Source organism: Vanessa tameamea, chromosome 28, assembly GCF_037043105.1.
Source record: "Vanessa tameamea isolate UH-Manoa-2023 chromosome 28, ilVanTame1 primary haplotype, whole genome shotgun sequence".
Classification (NCBI taxonomy): Eukaryota; Metazoa; Arthropoda; class Insecta; order Lepidoptera; family Nymphalidae; genus Vanessa; species Vanessa tameamea.
This window is the reverse complement of record NC_087336.1, coordinates 6,278,406-6,299,237: the sequence shown is the minus strand read 5'-3', so window position 1 is coordinate 6,299,237 and position 20,832 is coordinate 6,278,406. Positions and strand designations below refer to the sequence as shown.

Below are 20,832 nucleotides of genomic sequence, written 5' to 3'. Positions count from 1 at the left end.
TAGTGAATCGAATTAATGGAGGTAGTTAGGCATGTGTCCGATATACCGAAACTAATCTAAAATCAGATGTCATCGATTTGTTGTTTTTTAACCGTTTTCACCGCATCTGAAAAACTATGAATATTCGGTCAAAGCATTCAAAGTACGATAACATTAATCTCATGAAATATTCGCCCTATCTCTCTTTAACTTTACAGTAACCCATATGTGAGAAAGAGATGAAGCGAATGTTAAACCGATTTCGATATCGCATCCGTTTCATCTCTTCCTCACATATCGTACAATGTTAAGTGAAACAAAGACGGGGCGATATCTGAAATCAAATCAAATCAAAATATACTTTATTCAAATAGGCTTTTACAAGCACTTTTGAATTGTCATTTTACAAACTGTATTGAGTGAAGCTACCACCGGTTCGGAATGCAGATTCTACCGAGAAGAACCGAAAACAAACTCAGTAGTTACTCTTTTTCAACATCTAAAAATACAGTCATGTTAGTTAAATACAATTATATATGTATGTCATGTCTCTTGCCTGGAAGTCAACGAGCATTAACTCCACGCTTTTTTATCATCTATATAATCTTGTACAACCGATGTCAAAAAAATCGGAAATCACCCACGGCTAGAGGTAGTGCCTGCTTTGGACATGTCATGTCATTGCTCAAATTACTTTACTAATTTTAGAATCATTTATTATGATTGTCAAGTATTGCTGACAAAATATACGTTATATTCGATGGCTATCCAATGAACGTGCGGTATCTAGCGTACCCCAAATCTGTGATACAAACCAGTGTGATACCCAGTATCGCTCATCACTTAATCCACCATTAAAAAGCACTCCACAGTTACAATACTTTCGCTGAAAATAATCTTCTTATATATTAAAAGCGTAAGCCGATTTTTGTCCCAGTGATTACGCGACGATGGCTGCACATAGAAAATCGGCTCTGGTCTCATTTTGAAGAGCTCCAGCCGTACACGTGCAGAAAATTAAAGACGATTCTTGATTGCAATTTACTCAATTGTTACAATTTAACAAAGAATTAATTTTAGAGAGAAGTTAATTGGTACGAAATTCCTAAGACAGACAGACAGACAAGACGAAGTTTTCGGGAGAGCCACTGGTTATAAACGAGGATCGCAAATAAAACAACCAACTGTGACAAATAATAACATTTACTAAAAGAAAAATATAAATATTTATTTATGTACAGGTATATCACCGTTTCCTCAGTCACGCCGGTAAAAAAAAAATGAATCTCATCTCACTCTACTTACGTACAGACATTTTAACTTTTTATACATGTAATAAAAATGCACTTTACATTTTTGATCATATCCATTTAAATACGCGAGTTTTGTTGACAAAATAATTCCATAAACTCGAGAAACGTTTCGAGAACGTGTTGTTATCAATCGAAAATCAAATAAACCTACAGAACAACTAATAAAAATAATACAACATACATTCTCATAAAACAAAAAACAAATGCCAATTTCACACAACCAGACTTTCATTTTTAATTATATTTAAAACAAAAAAAAAAATATTCTGACATTTAAACGACGCTCAAATATTACGATATGCTCCTTTTCGATATTATCAATCGGAGTTAACACAACTAAATCTTACCAACGCAGCTCTGTACACGTCCACGGCGAATGAACGGCGAAGTCACACTAAGTCAGGTGTACGGACTGCAGTTCAGTTCAGTCGAACAGTGAGCGTTCGACTGAAATCTAGTACAGTGTATCGATGACTAGTGACTGAATCATCTCGACTCTAATGTCTAATTTTAACATAAAATTCTCTTTTATCACGTTGTTATACTAAATTTAAATCTGATGATACTTCAAAGCGCAGCAACTTATATAATAATACTAGCTGAACCTGCGGATTTACACGCGCGAAATTTATAAAACACAAACTTCCAATACTCGATTTACCCCCTAAGGGGTGGAGTTTCGTTGAATCCGTTCTTAGCGGATGTCTACGCCCTATAGGGCACCTACCTGCCCAATTTCGAGACTGTACGTGTTATGGTTTCTGAGATTTCGTGATTAATCAGTGAGCGGTATTTCGCTTTTATATACATAGATTTATATGTATAGATTATGTACTAAAACATTCTCCGAAACTCGCTACATCTACTGGTATGTCTTTTATGTATATTATTAAAGATTTAGTATATGTAATTTACTTTCAAAGCATTATATTCTCCAAAAAAATCAGCATTCAGTACACTTGAGCGTCCTCTCAGTCACTATAATCAACAATTACGCCTCTTAATGTCTAAATATCAAGAAAAATAATAATTCAATTGATATAATACATAACTGTCTGCAAATATATAATTAGTACATAAAAGTTATCTTGTGCAATATTAGGAATTCGATGCGATACGGTCGACAATAATTACCAAAAAAAAAAAAAAAATTGTTAAGAAAAAATATTATACGTATAAATATATTACACTAATATATTTGTTTAACTAAAATATTTTAGCTATAAACTATTTTTGTTTATATTATGAACATTTTTTGATACATACAAGCTAAAGTGAACCTTATGGCTTCGTTAAAAGATCTCAAATTCACACGTAAAGTACGTAAGTAGGTACACACACACTTAGAAGAATTTCTTAGCTTGTGCCTCCTTTCTTTCCCTGAAAAGAATAAATAATTAAATTACTACAGATGTATATAATGACGAGGGATCGAATCGGATACGGTGGCTGGTATTTTGGGGGCTCCGATACAAAAGAAAAGGATCTATAATTGGCCCTCGATATAAATAACTGTTATCGGTTCGCTAGGGCCTGATTGAAAGGGACACCGGTGGATGCTATCACGCTGGCGAAATATTTTTAAGTACAGGCATGGGAGAGTAATGTCAGCTTATTTTCACGAGTTCATTTAAGACCTCGGAATCTGTGGCCTGTTAGCCATTAACCGACGAGGATATCACTTAAGGATATTTATTTCATCAACAGAGTTAGACGGTACACTTCTGAACTATCTACTACACCAAATACTATTTATAAACGTTGTGTGAAAGAGCTTTAGTAGCGATAAGATCACTTTTGTAAGTGTTCTTAAATATGATGAACAAAAGAGAATTTTAACTGATGTTGTTTGTGGCCGGGGGGGTGGCACTAAATACGCACTTGTTCACCTGTATCCCTGACATGTCTAATTTCATGACTGGTTGAGTAAAACGTAACCAACTCATTCTAGCATTTCGTTGAGAATCGCCACCATTAGCACAGTTGTTAATATAAAACGTATACTTACTTATACAGTCCGTAGAGGAACATAACAAGCAGCTGGCAGGTGACCACCACCAGCAGCGTCGTGGTGGACACGCACGATACCGTGGCACACATCGGCTCGGCTACCACGGGTGGGGCTGCCGCCATCCTGAACATAACATTTATTATTAGAACTATACCATTAAATATGTGTATATTTTATTGGTTGCTTTGGATTTTTTTTTTTAATATACTCATGAGATGGCCCATATATCTCACCTCTGCGCGACGCTCGCAACGGTCTGCTTGACCTGGTTCAGTCCATCTCGCATCTCGTTGAGCAGCTGCGGACTTGGAGCGGAGCCCGCCCCGCCAGCCAGCAGCGTGTCAGACTTACGTGACACTTCGATCATGAAACCCCTGTTGACATGACGTTTTATATAGTATATATTTAAATAATTAACTTTGACTATCTGGGTATCAGTATAAAGTTATCAGTAGCAACCCGAAGTTAGCAAGTTATTAAAACGAAATATTTGCTATTATTAAAACCATCTAACGTTTCAAACAAGTAGGGAGTTCAGATACCAAATGTCCTTTATCAGATATCAAATACATGACTCACTTTAACTCAGCAATCGTATTGATCATAATCTGGTTGTTAGTCGCCATCATTTCCCAATCCTGTCTTGTGATTGGTAGCGCTGGCATCTGGAAAATATGTTAAGATTTTTTTTAATTCATACGTACATATATATATATATGTTCCATGTTAGACCTAAGATATATATATATATTATATGCGATTTGTTAATAGCTCTGTTATACTATGCACTACACAATGTATTCAATTAAAACGTTTTTTTAATTTTGTGTTACAGCTTTATATAAGCTTGTCTGGGAAGGTACCACCCACTCAATAGATATTCTATTGCGATACAGCAACTTAATATTGTTGAGTGCCGGTTTGAAGGGCGAGTGAGCCAGAGTTATTATCGGCACAAGGGACATTACATCCTACTTCTCAATTTGGTACCTTTATAAATATTACATAAATACTATAGTGTTTTTACCTTAAATTCAATATTAGGCAGATGTTCCTATGCGTTACAAAGTAATATAACCAAATTGGATTAGATCTTATGAAATTTTCGCTAAGCCTACCTGTGGAACCTGTCCGGGTTGAGTCGGCTGCAAAGGTTGCCCTTGAGAGTGGCTGTACACCGCTGTCAACATTGACAGTGAGTTCATTTGCTTCCCGATAACCTGAAAATAGATATTTCACTAATTATAAAGTCATTATAAATGTTTGTCATTGCAATTGAACTTTAGTATTTATAGAGACACTTTAGAGGGGAGACTTTTAGCGGGGTAGAATCTATATTACAAATCACTATATGCAGACATAGCTTTAAATTAAATTTAAACTTGTTAAAGTGCTTAAAGGCCTCCTTGAGTTTGACATTCTCAATGAATATTCTCTATAAATTTAACATCATAAACATATTTATAACTCCTTTATGAAGTCAGGCAAAGAGCACGGCATTGAGCATGCTCTTTTATTTTGATATAATAATAAAACCATGTAATAATCAACTAATTGGACCAATATTAATATCCATATAAAACAAAAGGTGCAAATGGGATCCCCCAATTTTCTAATGATCCTCATATATGTTACAAGAACACGATATTCACGCTGGTCACGACGTCAAGAGTCTAAAATTATTTATATAATATTATTACTCACTAAAACCTTCTCCGTAACGCAATGCATCTTCTCGTATAAGTTTGATTTATATTGTTTTAGTATTTTTTTAGGTCAGACTTTACGAAAAAAACGTCTGTGGAGACGTTTTTTGTAGAGTAGTTATGTTTATTGGTTTAAATAAACGTTTATTTATTAGTATAGGTATATAAGAAAGTACATAGACATACCTCATCAACTTTCTTGTGCAGATCTCTCATAACATCCTGTATCTGTCCTAATCCTTGGAAGATCTGACGCAGTTCCCTCTGTCCGTCAGATTCGAACCAATCATCGAATTCTCCGTCCTTATCACGCACCTGGCGATAGAAAGATATAAATATATATCAATCGGCCACAGCCTGAATTATACCTCTAAACATAGAAATATGAATGATTTATCCCAAAGAAAACCAGAGTTGTTGTCATTGCGCAGAGACAATATTGTGGTTTATAGTATGTTTCAGATTGAAACGGTTCAAGCCATTAAATTTTCTTGTATTTAATTGATCTTTATAATGTTATTCATCTAGAACGCGGCGATGAGGCTAACATCATGAGGAAACCTGCATATCTTGGATGAGTGTGCCACATTTGTATCCACCAAACCGGAGCAACACAGTGGAATAAGCTTCAAATCATATCATCCAAAAGACAGAAAGCCTTTGTCCAGTAATTGGGCTCCAACTTTTAGTTACATGAAGAAGTGGAACAGATAAAAACATTTCGCTAACGGACACATCAAACGAAAAGCGAATTGAAAAACATACTTCATCGGGATGTTCCTTCCTGTACTCTTCCTTCTGCTGCTCGAGTTTTTGCTGGTATTGCTGGTACTCCTGGGACAGTTTCTGCTGTTCATCGTTGCTGATCTGCTGACCGCCTGAAGTCACAATCAATCAACGACTTATGCAATTGTTATATTTTATTTTATAATAAATCTACTTAAACGAATTTTCAAAAACAATTGAGTCCCACAGGAGTTCTTACAATAATGTTGATATGTCTTCTCTAAGTTGATATGAATGGAACAACAGGGTAGGAGTACTTACATATCATATCCAGGACCTTAAAATGGTGGCGGTCAATCAACCCTCCAGCAAAATTAACACCAGGAATAGGAGGTAGTAAGCTGACATCAAAAGTGCAAAATAGACTTTGCTGATCCTAAATAGTGGTAGCCCAATAATGAGTATAGTACTCACCGGCCTGTTGCGTGGAGTACAGGGACGATGTGAGGAGATGTATGACGTCGTGGTCATCAGCCAGGCCTCCTGTAGCGGCCGACAGACCGAAGTAACCTCCTCTAGGGAGCACCACGTTCTCCGCACGGAAACACAGTTCATAGTCTGCCTCGTTGTTGGTGAGACCTGAAGTTACATAAATGATATATTAAATTACAAAGATATGGTTTTTAATACTGGTGGTACCCAGAAGTGCTAATCCAAGACCTTATCACCAATTCAAAATCATGACATATATGGTACAGGCAACTTACCATTGTGGAAGTAAACGGTGAGGGTGTTCAAGTAATATTCAACGCGAGCGCGAGTCGGGAACGGCTTGTTACGGAAGTCCCGGAGACAACCGGAGAGGAGCTGAGTGGTACCATCACTGAAACAAATTAATAATTTACATACCATATATTTTGGGGGACTGGAGTAGGGTACAAGATATGGTTGGTAAGGTGTTAATGGGAGTCATATGCAATGACCTACCTCTTGTGATCGAAGTTCTTGGTGCCATCGTTCAACATGGCCATGATGTAGGGGTTGTTGTGTTTGTTGTCATTGTCGAACGAATCGAAGATAACAGCGAGACCGTTCCACCGGTCTGATGAACCGAACACCTCACCGGTGTAGTCGCCTCGTTGCGTCGTGTACCAGAAAGCCTTAAGAATATTATTTGAAATTAAGAGATATAGTGGCATCTGAAAGTGGAACTGGAAGTGGTCAATACATTGCCATCCATTGAAACAAAGACGATCCCTTAACCTTGCAACTAGCCCTCCCTTAAACATACCAGCACATTGACATTTTGCAGTACAATCTTTCGGACGGCAAGTTCCTCACACGGGCCGGCTAAAAACTACAGAACAATGCCCCTGCGGCCTGTTGTAGAGATTTCAATAACATCTTGTAAAGTAACAATTCCTGTCATTGCGATATGTTTATCATCTTACCAAACCATCAGCTCCGATACGACCCCGCCCGGTGACCTTGAACATGATGTCCACTTCCCACCAATCAAAGCCGATCGGTTGCTTCGTCCATATCGCACCCTTCTGGCTCCTTAGAGACGGCGCCAGACGGACACTCTCGCCAGACGCTATCGCATCTGCAAATTAAACGTACACTGTAAAAATCTATGTAAATACAGTTATTGACATCAAGAAATCTCAAGGAAAATTTAAATTTGCAAAATATAAACTTAATCTGTCAATTTGGACTGATTAATTTGTCTTTATAATTCATCTCGTAAGCGGCGGTGAAGAAAAGCATAATGGGAAATACAGCTTGTATTTCCCATTATGACAGGATTTTTTATGCCATATAGTGTTGGCGGTCTGGTTAAATGGGCTACCTGATAGTAATATGGTGCTTACTATCTGGTATAACATAGACATTGGTGCTACAAGAAATAATTATCATTCTCCACATCACGAATGGTCAACAACCTTGGCAATAAAGTTGTTATATCTGCAGTTACACTCATTCCCCCTCCAACCAGAACTGCTGTTTGGCATTAGAGTATATGATGACTGAGTGACAAAATCCTTCGAACAAATAAAATGAAAATGAACTTGAAATTCTGCAACATAAGACCATAAATACCGCAACGTGATATGAAATAAACTCGCCCATAAAAGGAGCATTTGCCCAGCATTGAGACGTACGAGGACTAACAATTTTTGAAGTCTTATTTCTAGCTATTAATTTGTACCGGAAATATATTAAGTTTAGATAAAACACAGAACATAAAAGACGATATAAATATATTGAATACGAACTAAAGACCTTCTCTTGTAATCTATTAAAAAAAAACTACAGATATAAAACAATATTTCTTATCTGACGTATTTATGAAATATTAATCTCTGTAATTTATTAATCTTAAGCCTTTTACTGGGACGTTTAGCGGCTTTGCTCGCGAAATATAGCTTGTTCGATAAGACACGTGTTACGTGTTCGATTTTATCGAAATCTTCACGAATATGGTTTCCAATTTTGACATATACGATGTTCTGAACGATTTCGACCAAGTCTGCCATTCTTCAGTGAGACCAGCCAGCCGCGTGGGATATTATAGTGAATAAGTGTGTACGCAAATACAAGTGCACTTTAAATCCCCTTACTTTCATTACCGACAGTTTTACGTGGTCTCTGAGACACAGGAAAGTACACACTGGACACTTTCAACTGGGAATACAAGATATTTCATATTCTATCTGTCCCTGTCTAATAATAGTAATGTCATCTTTTCTCTCTTTTTTATAGTAAGTAGGAGTAAGTAGGAGTGATTTCGTGAAATGGGACGGAATTGTGTAACAGGAAGAGGGGGAAGCGCGCGCTATTTGTTTTGACCAATGAACAATTGTTAGAATTGTCAGTTAATAGTCACATGCTATCATGTTGTTATGTCCTGAACATGTTAATGTTGCTTATTAATAAAGGTGAAACACATAACAAATAGGCTATATTTTATGATACTACCTCAACTACAGTACAACTTTAAGGAAAGAAAGTACTAAAACTATTGGGAATTAGTATCTAAGCCAGTGGAATTTCATACAACAATACTTTATGCAAGCATCCTTGCTTTGTGCCAGCTTGTACCCATCAGATATTCTACCGTCAAGCAGCAATACTTTGTTTAATGCCGGTTTGAAGGGTGAGTGAGGCAGTGTAAACCCAAGGATAAGAGACAGCTCCCAAAGTTATAGTCGCATTGGTGATGTAAGGAATTGATATTTCTTACAGTAGGGTCTATATGGGGGGGTGACCACTTTACATAAGGCGCTCACCTACCTATAAAATAACATCTGTATCTGTTTGTAGCTAACCTTCCCTTTATTTTTAAGACCACATACCAGCAATATTTGACAGTCTGCCTACCTGTATCATTTAAAAACAAAACGCCACATTTACCAGTATAGACTATTTTTTTTCATCAGACAGGAGTCAAACTAGATAGACAGTATAAGTACACCACATTATTTTCTATCTGAAAGTAACTTTGCCAATAAATCTTAACAAAGCAACAATTGACACACTTTAATATGCTGCTAAAACATATTTCATTTAAAAACAATTAGTGATATTAACGCTTACTTGATACTTTTATGCTTGACAAGCAATTTTTATCTTCAATAGCAAAAAGTTAGAGTCTAGAACAGTTTGCATCATAAAATATAACATATTAAGCATAAAGTGTGCATAATTTACTTGGTCACCGAGTATGGATTTGCAAAATTACAAAACAAGCTTAATATTTCAATATTAAACCTTATTACGTTGTTAATAAAGGTCAATGTATGAAATTATAAATTTTACATTCTATGTAACACATTTTTTATTAGCAATGTGATAATTTATTTAATCAAGAATTATAATTATGACTATGGGTTAAATGATAAATATTTGCCATATATAATATATTATTCAATAAGCATACTCTCATTATAGTAGCCACCATTACATGCACTGCCTCATTGGTCTGGTGGCCATGTCCTAGGTTCAACAACCAGATCAGGTCAATAAAAATCTATTGAGGCACTGCCATTCCATAGTATTATATATCCATAAGTTTGCACACACAATATAGGTTTTGCTTGAGAATGGGCAACGAAACCTAAATCATTCAAGATAAAATCAAAATATTCTTAATTCAAGTAGTTTATGGGACTGGACCACTTTTGAATCATCATATTCACCGTTGAATTAAATTTAAAGCTACCACTGGTTCAGAAAGTAGATTCTACCGAGAATAGCCGGCAAGAAACTCAGTTGTTACTCTTTTCCACCATTTTAATTACAGAGTATGTCAGTAAACAACAATTACTTTATTTATATATCCTGCCTAGAAGTCAATAAATACTACGTCCACACTTTTTTGTCTTCAATATAATCATCGTCTACCATTATTTGGTCTTTCTGCTCGATATTGGTCTATCTCAAGGGCTGATTGATTAGCAGGAAATTGTTACTAATATTATAATATAGTTTATTGGTATACTTTCAAGCAATCAACACAAAATTTTGCATACATGTTGTCATGGTTAAAGAAATATTAATGTACATGAGCTAGGGTGTTATGCCTGCATGCCTGAAACTATACTGAGTCACTCATATTTTCCCTAGAATACAGCAATGCCATTTGACAGTAGACAAACTGATGAATGTTTGGCACCTACTCAGAAAAATCATTACCACAACTTGCATACGGCCTTAATTCTATTGAAACAAATTTTGTGTATAATTTACTGATACTCCTTAATTACATTGATTAAGTATTTAATTATCATTAACATTAAAATGTTATAATCATTTAAAATATACTTGGATGACTAGTAATAAATAATACAGCAACAATCGGGACAGTGTTGTGGAGAAATGTTCAAACCCACAGACACAGTAGTAAAATTAATCAAGATTAAAAGGAAACAAAAACTGTTTTATTATACAAAATAAAGGCGATGTTACTACTTAAAATTATAATTCTAAGTTATAAGTCTGTTCAAAACTAAATGTTATATAAAAATAATATTAAATGTTGCTCTTAAACAATTAAAAAGTTGCTTATTAAACTGTAAATCCCCTCAAAATTGTGGAATTCGAACCAATAAGAAATCTCTTGGCTGCACTAGGACCAATGACTGCTTAGCTTAATAATAATTAAAGTGGTTTTTTTTTACTCCAATGGTAATTACCTAATATAATAAACATAACTATTGATAAAAATGTTTGCTATTTAAAGAAGTCGAAGATATTATTATTAGCAGTTTTCTGATACTGCTAATTATCATTACAGGCTATTAATCATTACAATAATTGTTTTAAATATTAAATTAGGTAGGTATACATTAATGAAATAATTATTGTATTAAAACTTTGGTTTAAGACAATGAATGTCCTTGAGTATCTTTGTTGAAAATATAAAGACGTTATTATATTTAAAATCATACAGGATTTATCTATCAAAACTAGTTTTATTTCAAATAAATTTTAATTTTCCAACATGGATAAAATTAACATTTTAAAATGATTATTAAGATGAATAACTATATTAGTGCGTATAAAAAGCGTAAATTATTTAAAACTATATTTATCATTTAATTCAAGAATCGATTTTAAAATATTAACGAAAAAGAAGTCATCAAATTCACGAGTGCTGTCGTGGAACCAAAAACGATAAACTGACAACAGCACTTTACTCTCTCGCATTCGTAGTAGTTCGTATATTGCTATCTCTTTTACACGTGACAAATATGACTGACGTGTCTCTGTCAGAAGCGAAATACCGTAACAACAAGTTATTTTTATTTTAATATGCCTTTTATAACACAAAAATCATCAATACAATTATGGGACACACATAAAATACTAATTAACAAGACCAGTTATTAACCATACGGTTGTTACACAGATTTATTTTAAGAAAACATCACTTACTTCCTCCGTATTCCCAGAAAGGTACAGATCCATCTTTTTGAGCTAAATACGGCGGTTTAAATGAAAATTTGTATTCAAATCTTTTGTGGACTGTCTGAGAATTAGAACTCACTACACCGCTTAACACTGCGCACAATAATAAAATTAAACCGATAGTAGACATGTCAACAGCCCAGGTGACGACAACCTCGAATAAAAAGTTCAACAGTAACTGTCAAATTATTTGGCAAATTGACGTATTGGCGATACAATGTAGTTGTGGTGTGGGGATAATATCGTAACGTTTAGTTATTGCTATCATTATTTTAGTTTCAGTTATATTTATTTTTATCAAAAAAGTTTTTTTATGAATATGAATTATAAATAGTAATTGTTAAATTATAATATTATTTTCTAAAGTTCAAAATTGATTAGATTTTTTTATATTATCACACTCATACCCGAAACACGATAGTAGGTACGATATGTGACAGTTTAACTTAACTCATTTTTGTGAAGTACCGGCAACTTTAAATGCAATGCAAAAGTGTATACGATAAATTAGCAATTCAGCACAATATTATTTATTTTGAAAAGAACTATTTACAAAATTAAAACCAATTGCATTATTCAATATGTCGGCATGCAAAAATCCAAAACCCGAGCTAATAGCCATATATCGTCTTGAGTTTTATAAAAAACAGAATAATTGGAAACTAAGTCCAACCCGTAAACAGAAGAAATCATCTGAAAAATCTTCAGAAAAGAAGTAAGTTGATATTTAAACATACGCTGTAACGCTAGAAGTGATAAGAAGCGAAAATTAAATTGCATTTACTCATTGACGATTATAGGTATACGAATATGCTAGTTTTCGACTAATTACTCTTGTAATTAAGTTTGTATAAGATATTTTGTGCGTGATTGTGATGTTTTGTGGGTCTTTTTATGTCTTAAGTTGTATTTTATAAAGTTAATTTAGACTTTAGAAAATATTTTGATACAATACTTGAATATTGTTCAAGAAAATCTACAATTCTTTAAACTTAAGAGAATAAATTGTATTTCTTGCTATAAATAACCCAAATAATTGTAGTGACGCTATATAAAAATATGCTTAAGATAATTTAAATTTATATTGAATATAATTTAATGTTAATTTTGAGTATACATAAAAAATGTCTGAAAATACAGATAAAATATTTCTTAATAATGAAAAAATTTTAAAAGTTGAACATTTTTATTGATTACAAAAATACTTAGTCTAGACTAAGATCCTTATTGTAATTACATTATAAAAATACGATCTATTTATGGAAAGCATACATAGACCTATACAAGATTAAACCTTGTCTATATTGTGTAACACAATTTAAGTCAATCTAATACATTATAATTGTAAAACAGACATTGAACACTAAGAACTTGCTAATTGATACAATTATTTTCTCATTTCATTTGGAATTGTAGAGGAATATATAAGACACACATTGATATTAATATATAAAGATCTCTGATATGGTCTAGGCCTCTGGTGGTACCACTCAATAACTTTTTTCAGCTTTGTTTGAGCTAATTAATAACAGGCATAGGAGATTTTAGACCCTATGTTGTAAAGAAAATTGGTGATTAGAGATCACTTACCATCTAATGGAGAGTCACAACTACAAATAAAGTTAAAACAAAATTAACAATTTTGTTTTAACTTTGCCTAAAAATTAATGATTTAATTTCAGAAAAAACCTGAATGTGACCTATAATCTGGACCAACATGATATCGCTGAGCAATCAGATCCACTCAATGTGGCCTTTGTAGATTCGGACTCAGGTATTTTATTTTTTATTTTATGATACCCTTTACTTTTAAATCTACGCTTATGACGCTACGGCGACAGTATAGAGCGAACGTTTGTATTACATTAATAGCCTGTAAATTTAGTAGGGCTTTGTGCAAGCCCCTCTGGGTAGGTACCACCCACCCATCAGATATTCAACCGCCAAACAGCAGTACTCAGTATTGTTGTGTTCCGGTTTGAAGGGTGAGTGAGCCAGTGTAACTACAGGCACAAGGGACATAACATCTTAGTTCCCAAGGTTGGTCGCGCATTGGTGATGTAAGGAATGGCTGTTTCAAATAACTAAAATATAATTATTATTGTACATGCAAAATGGAAAAAAAGAGAAAAAAAGAAAAAAAAAAAATATCCCGCTGAGTTTCTATCGCCGGTTCTTCTCAGGTCGAGGTGTTAAATTCCGAACCGGTGGTAGATTTTTGGATATCAATAAGCAAGTGTAAACACTTCTATATTGAATAAAGATTTTTGTCTTTGACTTTGACTTTGGTTAATATTTCTTACAACGCCATTGTCTATGGGCGGTGGTGACCACTTACCATCAGGTGGCCCATTTGCTCGTCCGCCTACCGATATCATAAAAAAAATACCTTCCAGTTTCCTTAAAGCCTCCCTCTTAAGAAGACTTAATCTTCCACTGGTATAAATAAGTAGAATAGTTTATCGAGTCACTATGGATTACGTTGATTTTCTTCACGACCATGAGATGAATTAGAGACATTAATTAGGCGTGTGCTTCAACTGAGCCATCTCGGCTCTTCCAAGGGGCCATCTGACCTGCTATTACTAATATTTCAGACAAAACCACACAAACTAAATTATTGACAGTATATTCTGATCAAAGAAATAAGCAGCTTTCACAGGAATGGCTCGAACCAGTTAACATTTGGCCAAGAGCTGTCTCTTCGGAAGATCCACCGAAATCTTCCACGATCGAAAAGGAGAGAAGTTTAATGTGGAACATTCAAACAGATAGTAATGATAATTGGGTAGAAAGAATAAATTCTACCCAAAAACTTAAAACTTGTACTCGTAGGAGATTAGAAGATTTACAGAAAGCAGCAAGATCAGAAGAATTCACGATAGAACGACCGAACAGTGAAGAAGACGCTTTTAAAGATGATTGCCAAGAGGGTTCAGAATTAAAAACTTCGTGGGTAGACAGAAATGTCGATTCCAAATGGAAAGCGGAATGCTATCAAGAATTGCCGACGGACGCTGGAGTTGTGTTAGATTCTGGACACACAGCACAAGATATTTGGACGCAAGGTATTTAAGACTCTTGTAAGACTTATTAACTCTGGTTTAATATACACGATTTTTAGACATGGCTCGTTAGTAAAATACTCCTGTGGTCGAAAGGTTAGGTGGTCATTTTACTCGCTGGTTTTACTCTGTTTACAGACGGGCTTGCACCAAGCACTACCACCAAGTTACTGTTCATCAATATCAAGTCAATATTCTTATTCTAGTCCCAGGTTTATCTATATTTTAAACTTCATTAAAATCGGTTAAGCGTGATCGTGTAACTTTGGTTGATTGCTAACGATTTTTTTTATATGGCACTTAAATAGCAATATTCGTAGTAGGTATGTCAGCCGTTTGTTTTCTACCACAGCACCAGAAGCGGATGTTCCAGATGGATTGGATTATCCTGATGTCATTAATCCAGAGGATTGGAGACCTCGACTAATTGAAGGTGGTCATTGGACATCAGAGGTAAGCGAGTACACATTAATGTCCTACTTGGTAAATGTCTCTCACGCGGCGAAGGTGAGAAGTTTAATGCGTCAAGTTGCTTAAATGCGGTTCGGCGGATTCAAAGTTTCGAAATTTCACTGGGAACATGCAAATTTTCTCCCGATATTTCTTAGTTTCGAAGGTATGTCCTATTCTTGAACTCCGTCCACGTCATGTCCGATTTGACGTCCGTAGGATTATAAATGAGACCCGACGTTGCTACGCAAACGCCGGTGTCGGCGAAGAAGTCGAAAACTGTCAGAAGGTCATCATAATTATACTTGATGAGATTATTGTCACGAAGGGATTTCGCACATGCGGACTCATTGTATGCAACTTAACGGAATGTCAACACTAAACACGCGCGTCCGCAGCGCTCGTGCGAGGGGTCGGTGGACAGCGAGGGCGAGTTCGTGCGCGGGGCGCACGCCGCGCCGCACTCCTCGGAGGCGGAGCTCGCGCTGCCCGCCGGTGAGCGCCGTGACAGTATATACTCGTCGACATTTTATTCATTGAACACATGCCCTGACTGCGTAGGCAGGCTAACGATCGTCTGGCGTGCCTGGCTTGTACATGACTGGCCAGATACCACCATTGATATTTCGTGTTGATTCGTACTGGTTTGATGTGTGAGCCAGCGCGGGCGCAATGGACATAACATTTTAAATCTCGTCAGTGGTCGTAGTATTATATGCTTCCTGTGGCGTTATTGTATATAGTAAGAGCTGACCACTTATGACCAGGACACCTCCATCCCTCCAATTGAGGTTATTTATTTGATATAAAGTCACGATAAAAATGGATCTGTGTGTTTTAAAGCACTACAATAAATTAGTTACTTAGCGAGTTGAATTTTAATTAAATCAATTCCAGATTAATTAAATTATGTTGGTACACTTTTGGTCTGATAATAAAACTCGACAAAGATGCCATTGGACAAGTAGATATGTTTTGAGAATTATGAAAGGCTTTCGATTAAGTACAACACGAGTCCATAAATATTCAATATACTACACGTAGACGTGAATCAGTGACTCAAATGGAGAGTGCAGTTTTACAAAATCTGTAATTGTATCACTGATTTGTTAATTGTGCAATAAAATGCAAACAAATTTCACAGAAATGATAAGTAGGGGATCTTACAGGGGTTCATTTTTGGTGCATTACACTTTCTTGTTTATATAAATACCAACATTGTGACCAAGACATTTTGGTAATAACAATTTAAAGATTGGATATATAGATGCTTTTATTTAATTATATAATAAATATACGTATTTACGAGTATTATTATAAATATATATATATATCATAAGGTAAGACGAAACTTCACGAAACTTCTCAGCATTCCATGGAAGCGGGGTCCATTGTGTGGTAGAAAGCTATCCGACTTGACATCGAAACATATGAATTATCATAAGTGCAGGTCTGGACACACTGGACGTGAGTTTCTCATCCTTGTCGCGACTGTCGTCGTCGCAGTTGATGGTCGCCGCACGTCTGCACTCGCGCGTGTTGCGCAGGCTGCTGCTGGAGAGCGAGCAGAGACAGGTGAGATGGCTAGTTGTCTATTTGGTGCTATAAATAAAAAAGAGGACTCTCGCACATTTTCTTCAAAAATTATAAGATACTAGCAGTCTCTGTAGGCAGACGTTGTCATAGGAGAAGAGCTGGGAAGTGGAAATCAAGGATTGTATGTTTTTATGTGAAAAATATAAAAATATAATAAAACATAATAACATAATGTTTGTTAAAACCCTTATTTTTGATGTTATAGAAATTAAGAAACATGGCTTCTATGAACAGCTTCTCCGGGGGCAGTTTTGATGAATACCCCACGAGGGACATCGGCCTTTACGACTCGGGGAATAGAGACAATAGTTGCACAAATAGACATATATTCTATAATGATGTATTCCTTGCTGGTTCCTATAAGAATGTCTGTGCTGAGGAACGAGGAAGAGGAAGGGGGAGGTTGAATGACACCTCCCTATGGAGATAAGACTTTTATTCATTCAACTTACAAATAACCAAAGTCTGTTTATCTGGTAGTACGTTCAATTATTTCGATTGAATTCATTTTTATGAGCATTGGATTTAAGAGCCCAAGTTTTTTATATGGAAGAAAAAGATAACGGTAATCACCGTTATCTTTTTCTTACTTAAATTAATAGTGAAATGTTTTTTTTTGTTTTTTATGTTTACAGTACATCTATTTTCTCATTCTGTGAAAGAAAAGTTAAATTCCAATAAAAAAAAAAAAGATTTGATTTGTACGGACAGCAAAAATATTGATTACCTAAGTAATTGCTAAAATTGCGTTAAATTATTAATTACATTATATTGTGTATAATTAAATTAATTTTGTGCACGTTTTGGCATTATTACATTAGCTTACGCTAATGTAATAAATAAAAACTTATTTTGTTGATCGTCATACCAATAAACGAAAGTTGTCACTTTCGGTAATTAGTTAGGTTTAAAAACTGTTTTTCGAACCGTACAAGATATGACAGAGATATGAATAGCGTGCAAGTGAGATAGCATGATATATATATAATCATTTGATTGTCAAATTTGAATTTGTTATCAACTTAAAGGAATTCAATACGACACAAGTCGCAAATATGTAAATTAAAAATGTCAAAAAAACACTAAGAAATTTAAATAAGAATAAGCTACATATTATCTAGCTTTTTATATTTGGCCTCTGCGCAAACGCATATTCCTAACAAAATTTATGTTATCGACAAGTTAAGACTGATTTTTCATATTGATAATAAATAAGTACTTTATTATAAACGATATCTTAATAATGCAGTTCTGACTTTAGAGAGTCAGAGGTCAGTTATACCCTAAAATAAACAAAATGTAATTTTCACTATCAAAAGTGAATTGTCAAGGTCAGATATAGTACAGGTCAGTAGGAGGTTAATTAGCAATATGTTTACTTACACGGGCTTATGATATCAGGCCCCTAATACAAAGTGTATGAGGTCACGAATAACTCTGGAATATTCAAACTGATTTTATGAATATTTATTTTTGTTTAAAGTTTCAAAAACCACTACTTTTTAACAACTTTGGTATAAATATACTCTAGCTTCCTATACTCAAATGTTGCTTTGTCCGTCTATACACATCGTATAATAATTTTGTACAGCAAAATATTATGTGATTGTATAATACACAGTATTAAGGGTATTAGCAAGTTTCAACCCCGTCTGGGTAGGATCTACCATTCATGTATTCTACCGTCAAACATCAATATTAGTGTTGTTGTGTTCCGGCTTAAAATGCGAGTGAGTTAGAACTGCAGGTACAATTAACATAACATATTAGTTCCCAAGGTTGATGCCCCATTGATGATACGTAGAATGATTAGTATTTCTTACAGTACCATTGTCTATGGGCGTGTGACCATATCAGACCATCTATATATAAATAAAAACATAAGAGGCACCTGTCAAATTAAACCATTTTGTCAAAGTGGAAATCATATATACAAATACTATATTATATAAAAAATATAAATATTAGATGTTTTTATATATAAGCGCCATCTATTGGTTTAAATATTTTGAGGCAGGACTTATAAACAAAAAGTGATAAAGTATTATATGTTGTCGGGTTAAGTGAATAGAGATTTTAACCAAATATATATTAAATATTATGGTCGAGTCAATAGTTACTTGTTTAGTAATCTATCGCCAACCACTGACAATTTGTAGATCGGTGTTCGGTTAAATCTAATATTTAATATCTATTACAAGTATACTCAACATTTACACAAAGTATCATGTTAATTTTAAAATATGTAATTATGTCATAAAATTAAAAACAAACATGTATGAAGAAAAAGTAACTCATTTAGAATCTGAAACATAGTAATGTTAAACCGAGGCTGTGTAAGTTTAATCAAGTTTTTGAAATAAATTAACCGAAAAGTCGTTTTAAAAAATGAGTAACCGTATATCCCTTGTGCCTGTACTGAGAGTACAGCCGCAGGGGATACAACGTCTTAAGTAACATGTTTGGCAACGCATTCGCGTTGGTGCTGTATTGTTACCAGTATAATGACGGTTCATCACGTGACCTGTTCGTTCGTCTATCTCTGTCTATCATTGGAAAAGGACAGCATTATGGCAATTAATTCATTGCAAACGCTTCGAAACAATCCGCCATTGAATGTCACATTAAATTTACACAATATAACATGATACTATTATACGATATGTACACAAAACAAAAATAAAGTAACAAAATAATAACAATTAAATCGATATTTATAGTATAAATTCGAAAGAGGGTATATTAAACTGCTTAACTAAGTTATGAAATTTTGCACACATACTGTTAGAGGTACAGAAAAAAACAGAAAAAAAAATATCTAAACCGCTCCCCCCTTAAGCCCCTCACACGGGTGGAAACTTATAAGTAATATAATCATATGGTAAACCAAAGTGTCATGATTTGTCTGTTATAAAAATGTTGGACAGCACACTATCTGTACAATGTTTATAAGTAAACAAATAGGTATTGTTATAAATATATATATTTTTCTAAATTTATTCCAAGACTGATTGTAGCCAAATAAAAGAATAAAGTTGATTTTTGATTCTTTTAAGATATATTTTGTTTAAGTTAAATACTGTGATTGCATGCCGATTAAAAATTATAGTTTTTGTATTTTTTGATAATAAATATTATTACATATGTAAAAATGAGATTGTTTTATTTATTCTAAAATGTTTGCAGTGGGCACACTGCTGGGATACATATAATCACAGACTTGTGAGTTATATTTTATAGTTATTTACTTGGTGGTAGGGCTTTGTGCAAGCCCGTCTGGGTAGGTACCACCCACTCATCAGATATTCTACCGCCAAACAGCAATACTTAGTATTGTTGTGTTCCGGTTTGAAGGGTGAGTGAGCCAGTGTAACTACAGGCACAAGGGACATAAAATCTTAGTTCCCGAGGTTGGTGGCGCATAGGTGATGTAAGGAATGGTTAATATTTCTTACAGCGCCGTTGTCTATGGGCAGTAGTGACCACTTACCATAAGGTGACCTATTGCTCGTCTGCATACCGATATCATAAAAAAAAAATGTTTGAATTATTTGAAGACATTCTTAATGAAGCGTACATTTTATCCGAGGTTGACCCACTGCCTTCTTTAATAATTTTACCCCCAAACAATTATACAGTTTTATTATGTTAAATATTTAGTTATTAGTCCCAATTAGTTACTTATTATTAAAACAGATTTCTCCAGCAGAGACCCAACTCTAACATACTATATTTAAAATGTATATTTAAATGGCGTCCTATATTTAATAGGTACTTGAAATCGAACTTATCCAAAGACTGGAATTGAGACATAAACAACTGTACTACTTTTTAATGTTATGATCACTAAAAAATAATGTATTCCATATTTAAAAAAAAACACAAGATTTGTTGACGATATTTTTTGCAGATATCTTTTCAAAGTTTGATTATTTTCAAGTAATTTAATAAATTTTTAATTTTCTTTATATTTAAAATCTCAACTTTAGCCCAACCAATTCTATGATTGCATG

At 34.4% G+C, this 20,832-nt stretch overlaps 2 protein-coding genes across 2 annotated transcripts; one reads left to right on the top strand and one right to left on the bottom strand.

Moving 5' to 3' along the window:
* Positions 1-1,164: 1,164 nt before the first annotated feature.
* Positions 1,165-11,897, bottom strand: Ergic53 (ergic53). Its single transcript, XM_026627927.2, has 12 exons — positions 11,676-11,897; positions 7,187-7,341; positions 6,723-6,895; positions 6,503-6,618; positions 6,210-6,374; positions 5,775-5,887; positions 5,196-5,324; positions 4,422-4,523; positions 3,883-3,968; positions 3,537-3,677; positions 3,301-3,426; positions 1,165-2,672 (listed from the first exon to the last, which is right to left on the bottom strand). Exons 1-12 carry the CDS (start codon positions 11,836-11,838, stop codon positions 2,636-2,638), a joined length of 1,506 nt encoding a protein of 501 aa, XP_026483712.2. The 5' UTR covers positions 11,839-11,897; the 3' UTR covers positions 1,165-2,635.
* A 285-nt stretch (positions 11,898-12,182) lies between these two features.
* On the top strand, positions 12,183-17,354 carry LOC113391894 (uncharacterized). The gene is made up of 7 exons (XM_026628023.2): positions 12,183-12,423; positions 13,391-13,482; positions 14,306-14,776; positions 15,126-15,226; positions 15,622-15,718; positions 16,674-16,798; positions 17,025-17,354. The coding sequence occupies exons 1-7, from the start codon at positions 12,290-12,292 to the stop codon at positions 17,247-17,249; spliced, it is 1,245 nt and encodes a 414-aa protein (XP_026483808.2). The 5' UTR covers positions 12,183-12,289; the 3' UTR covers positions 17,250-17,354.
* Positions 17,355-20,832: the final 3,478 nt, after the last annotated feature.

What these genes read in the sequence shown, in the direction of transcription:
- LOC113391894 (XM_026628023.2), top strand. Translation starts at nt 12,290, where the DNA reads ATGTCGGCATGCAAAAATCCAAAACCCGAGCTAATAGCCATATATCGT. An exon ending in CTTTGTAGATTCGGACTCAG is followed by an intron (nt 13,483 to 14,305) that starts GTATTTTATTTT and finishes CTAATATTTCAG; the next exon opens with ACAAAACCACACAAACTAAA. An exon ending in TGGAGAGCGAGCAGAGACAG is followed by an intron (nt 16,799 to 17,024) that starts GTGAGATGGCTA and finishes TTGATGTTATAG; the next exon opens with AAATTAAGAAACATGGCTTC.
- Ergic53 (XM_026627927.2), bottom strand. Translation starts at nt 11,838, where the DNA reads ATGTCTACTATCGGTTTAATTTTATTATTGTGCGCAGTGTTAAGCGGT. An exon ending in TGCACAAGAAAGTTGATGAG is followed by an intron (nt 4,524 to 5,195) that starts GTATGTCTATGT and finishes ATCTATTTTCAG; the next exon opens with GTTATCGGGAAGCAAATGAA. An exon ending in TTCCTCTACGGACTGTATAA is followed by an intron (nt 2,673 to 3,300) that starts GTAAGTATACGT and finishes TATTCTTTTCAG; the next exon opens with GGAAAGAAAGGAGGCACAAG.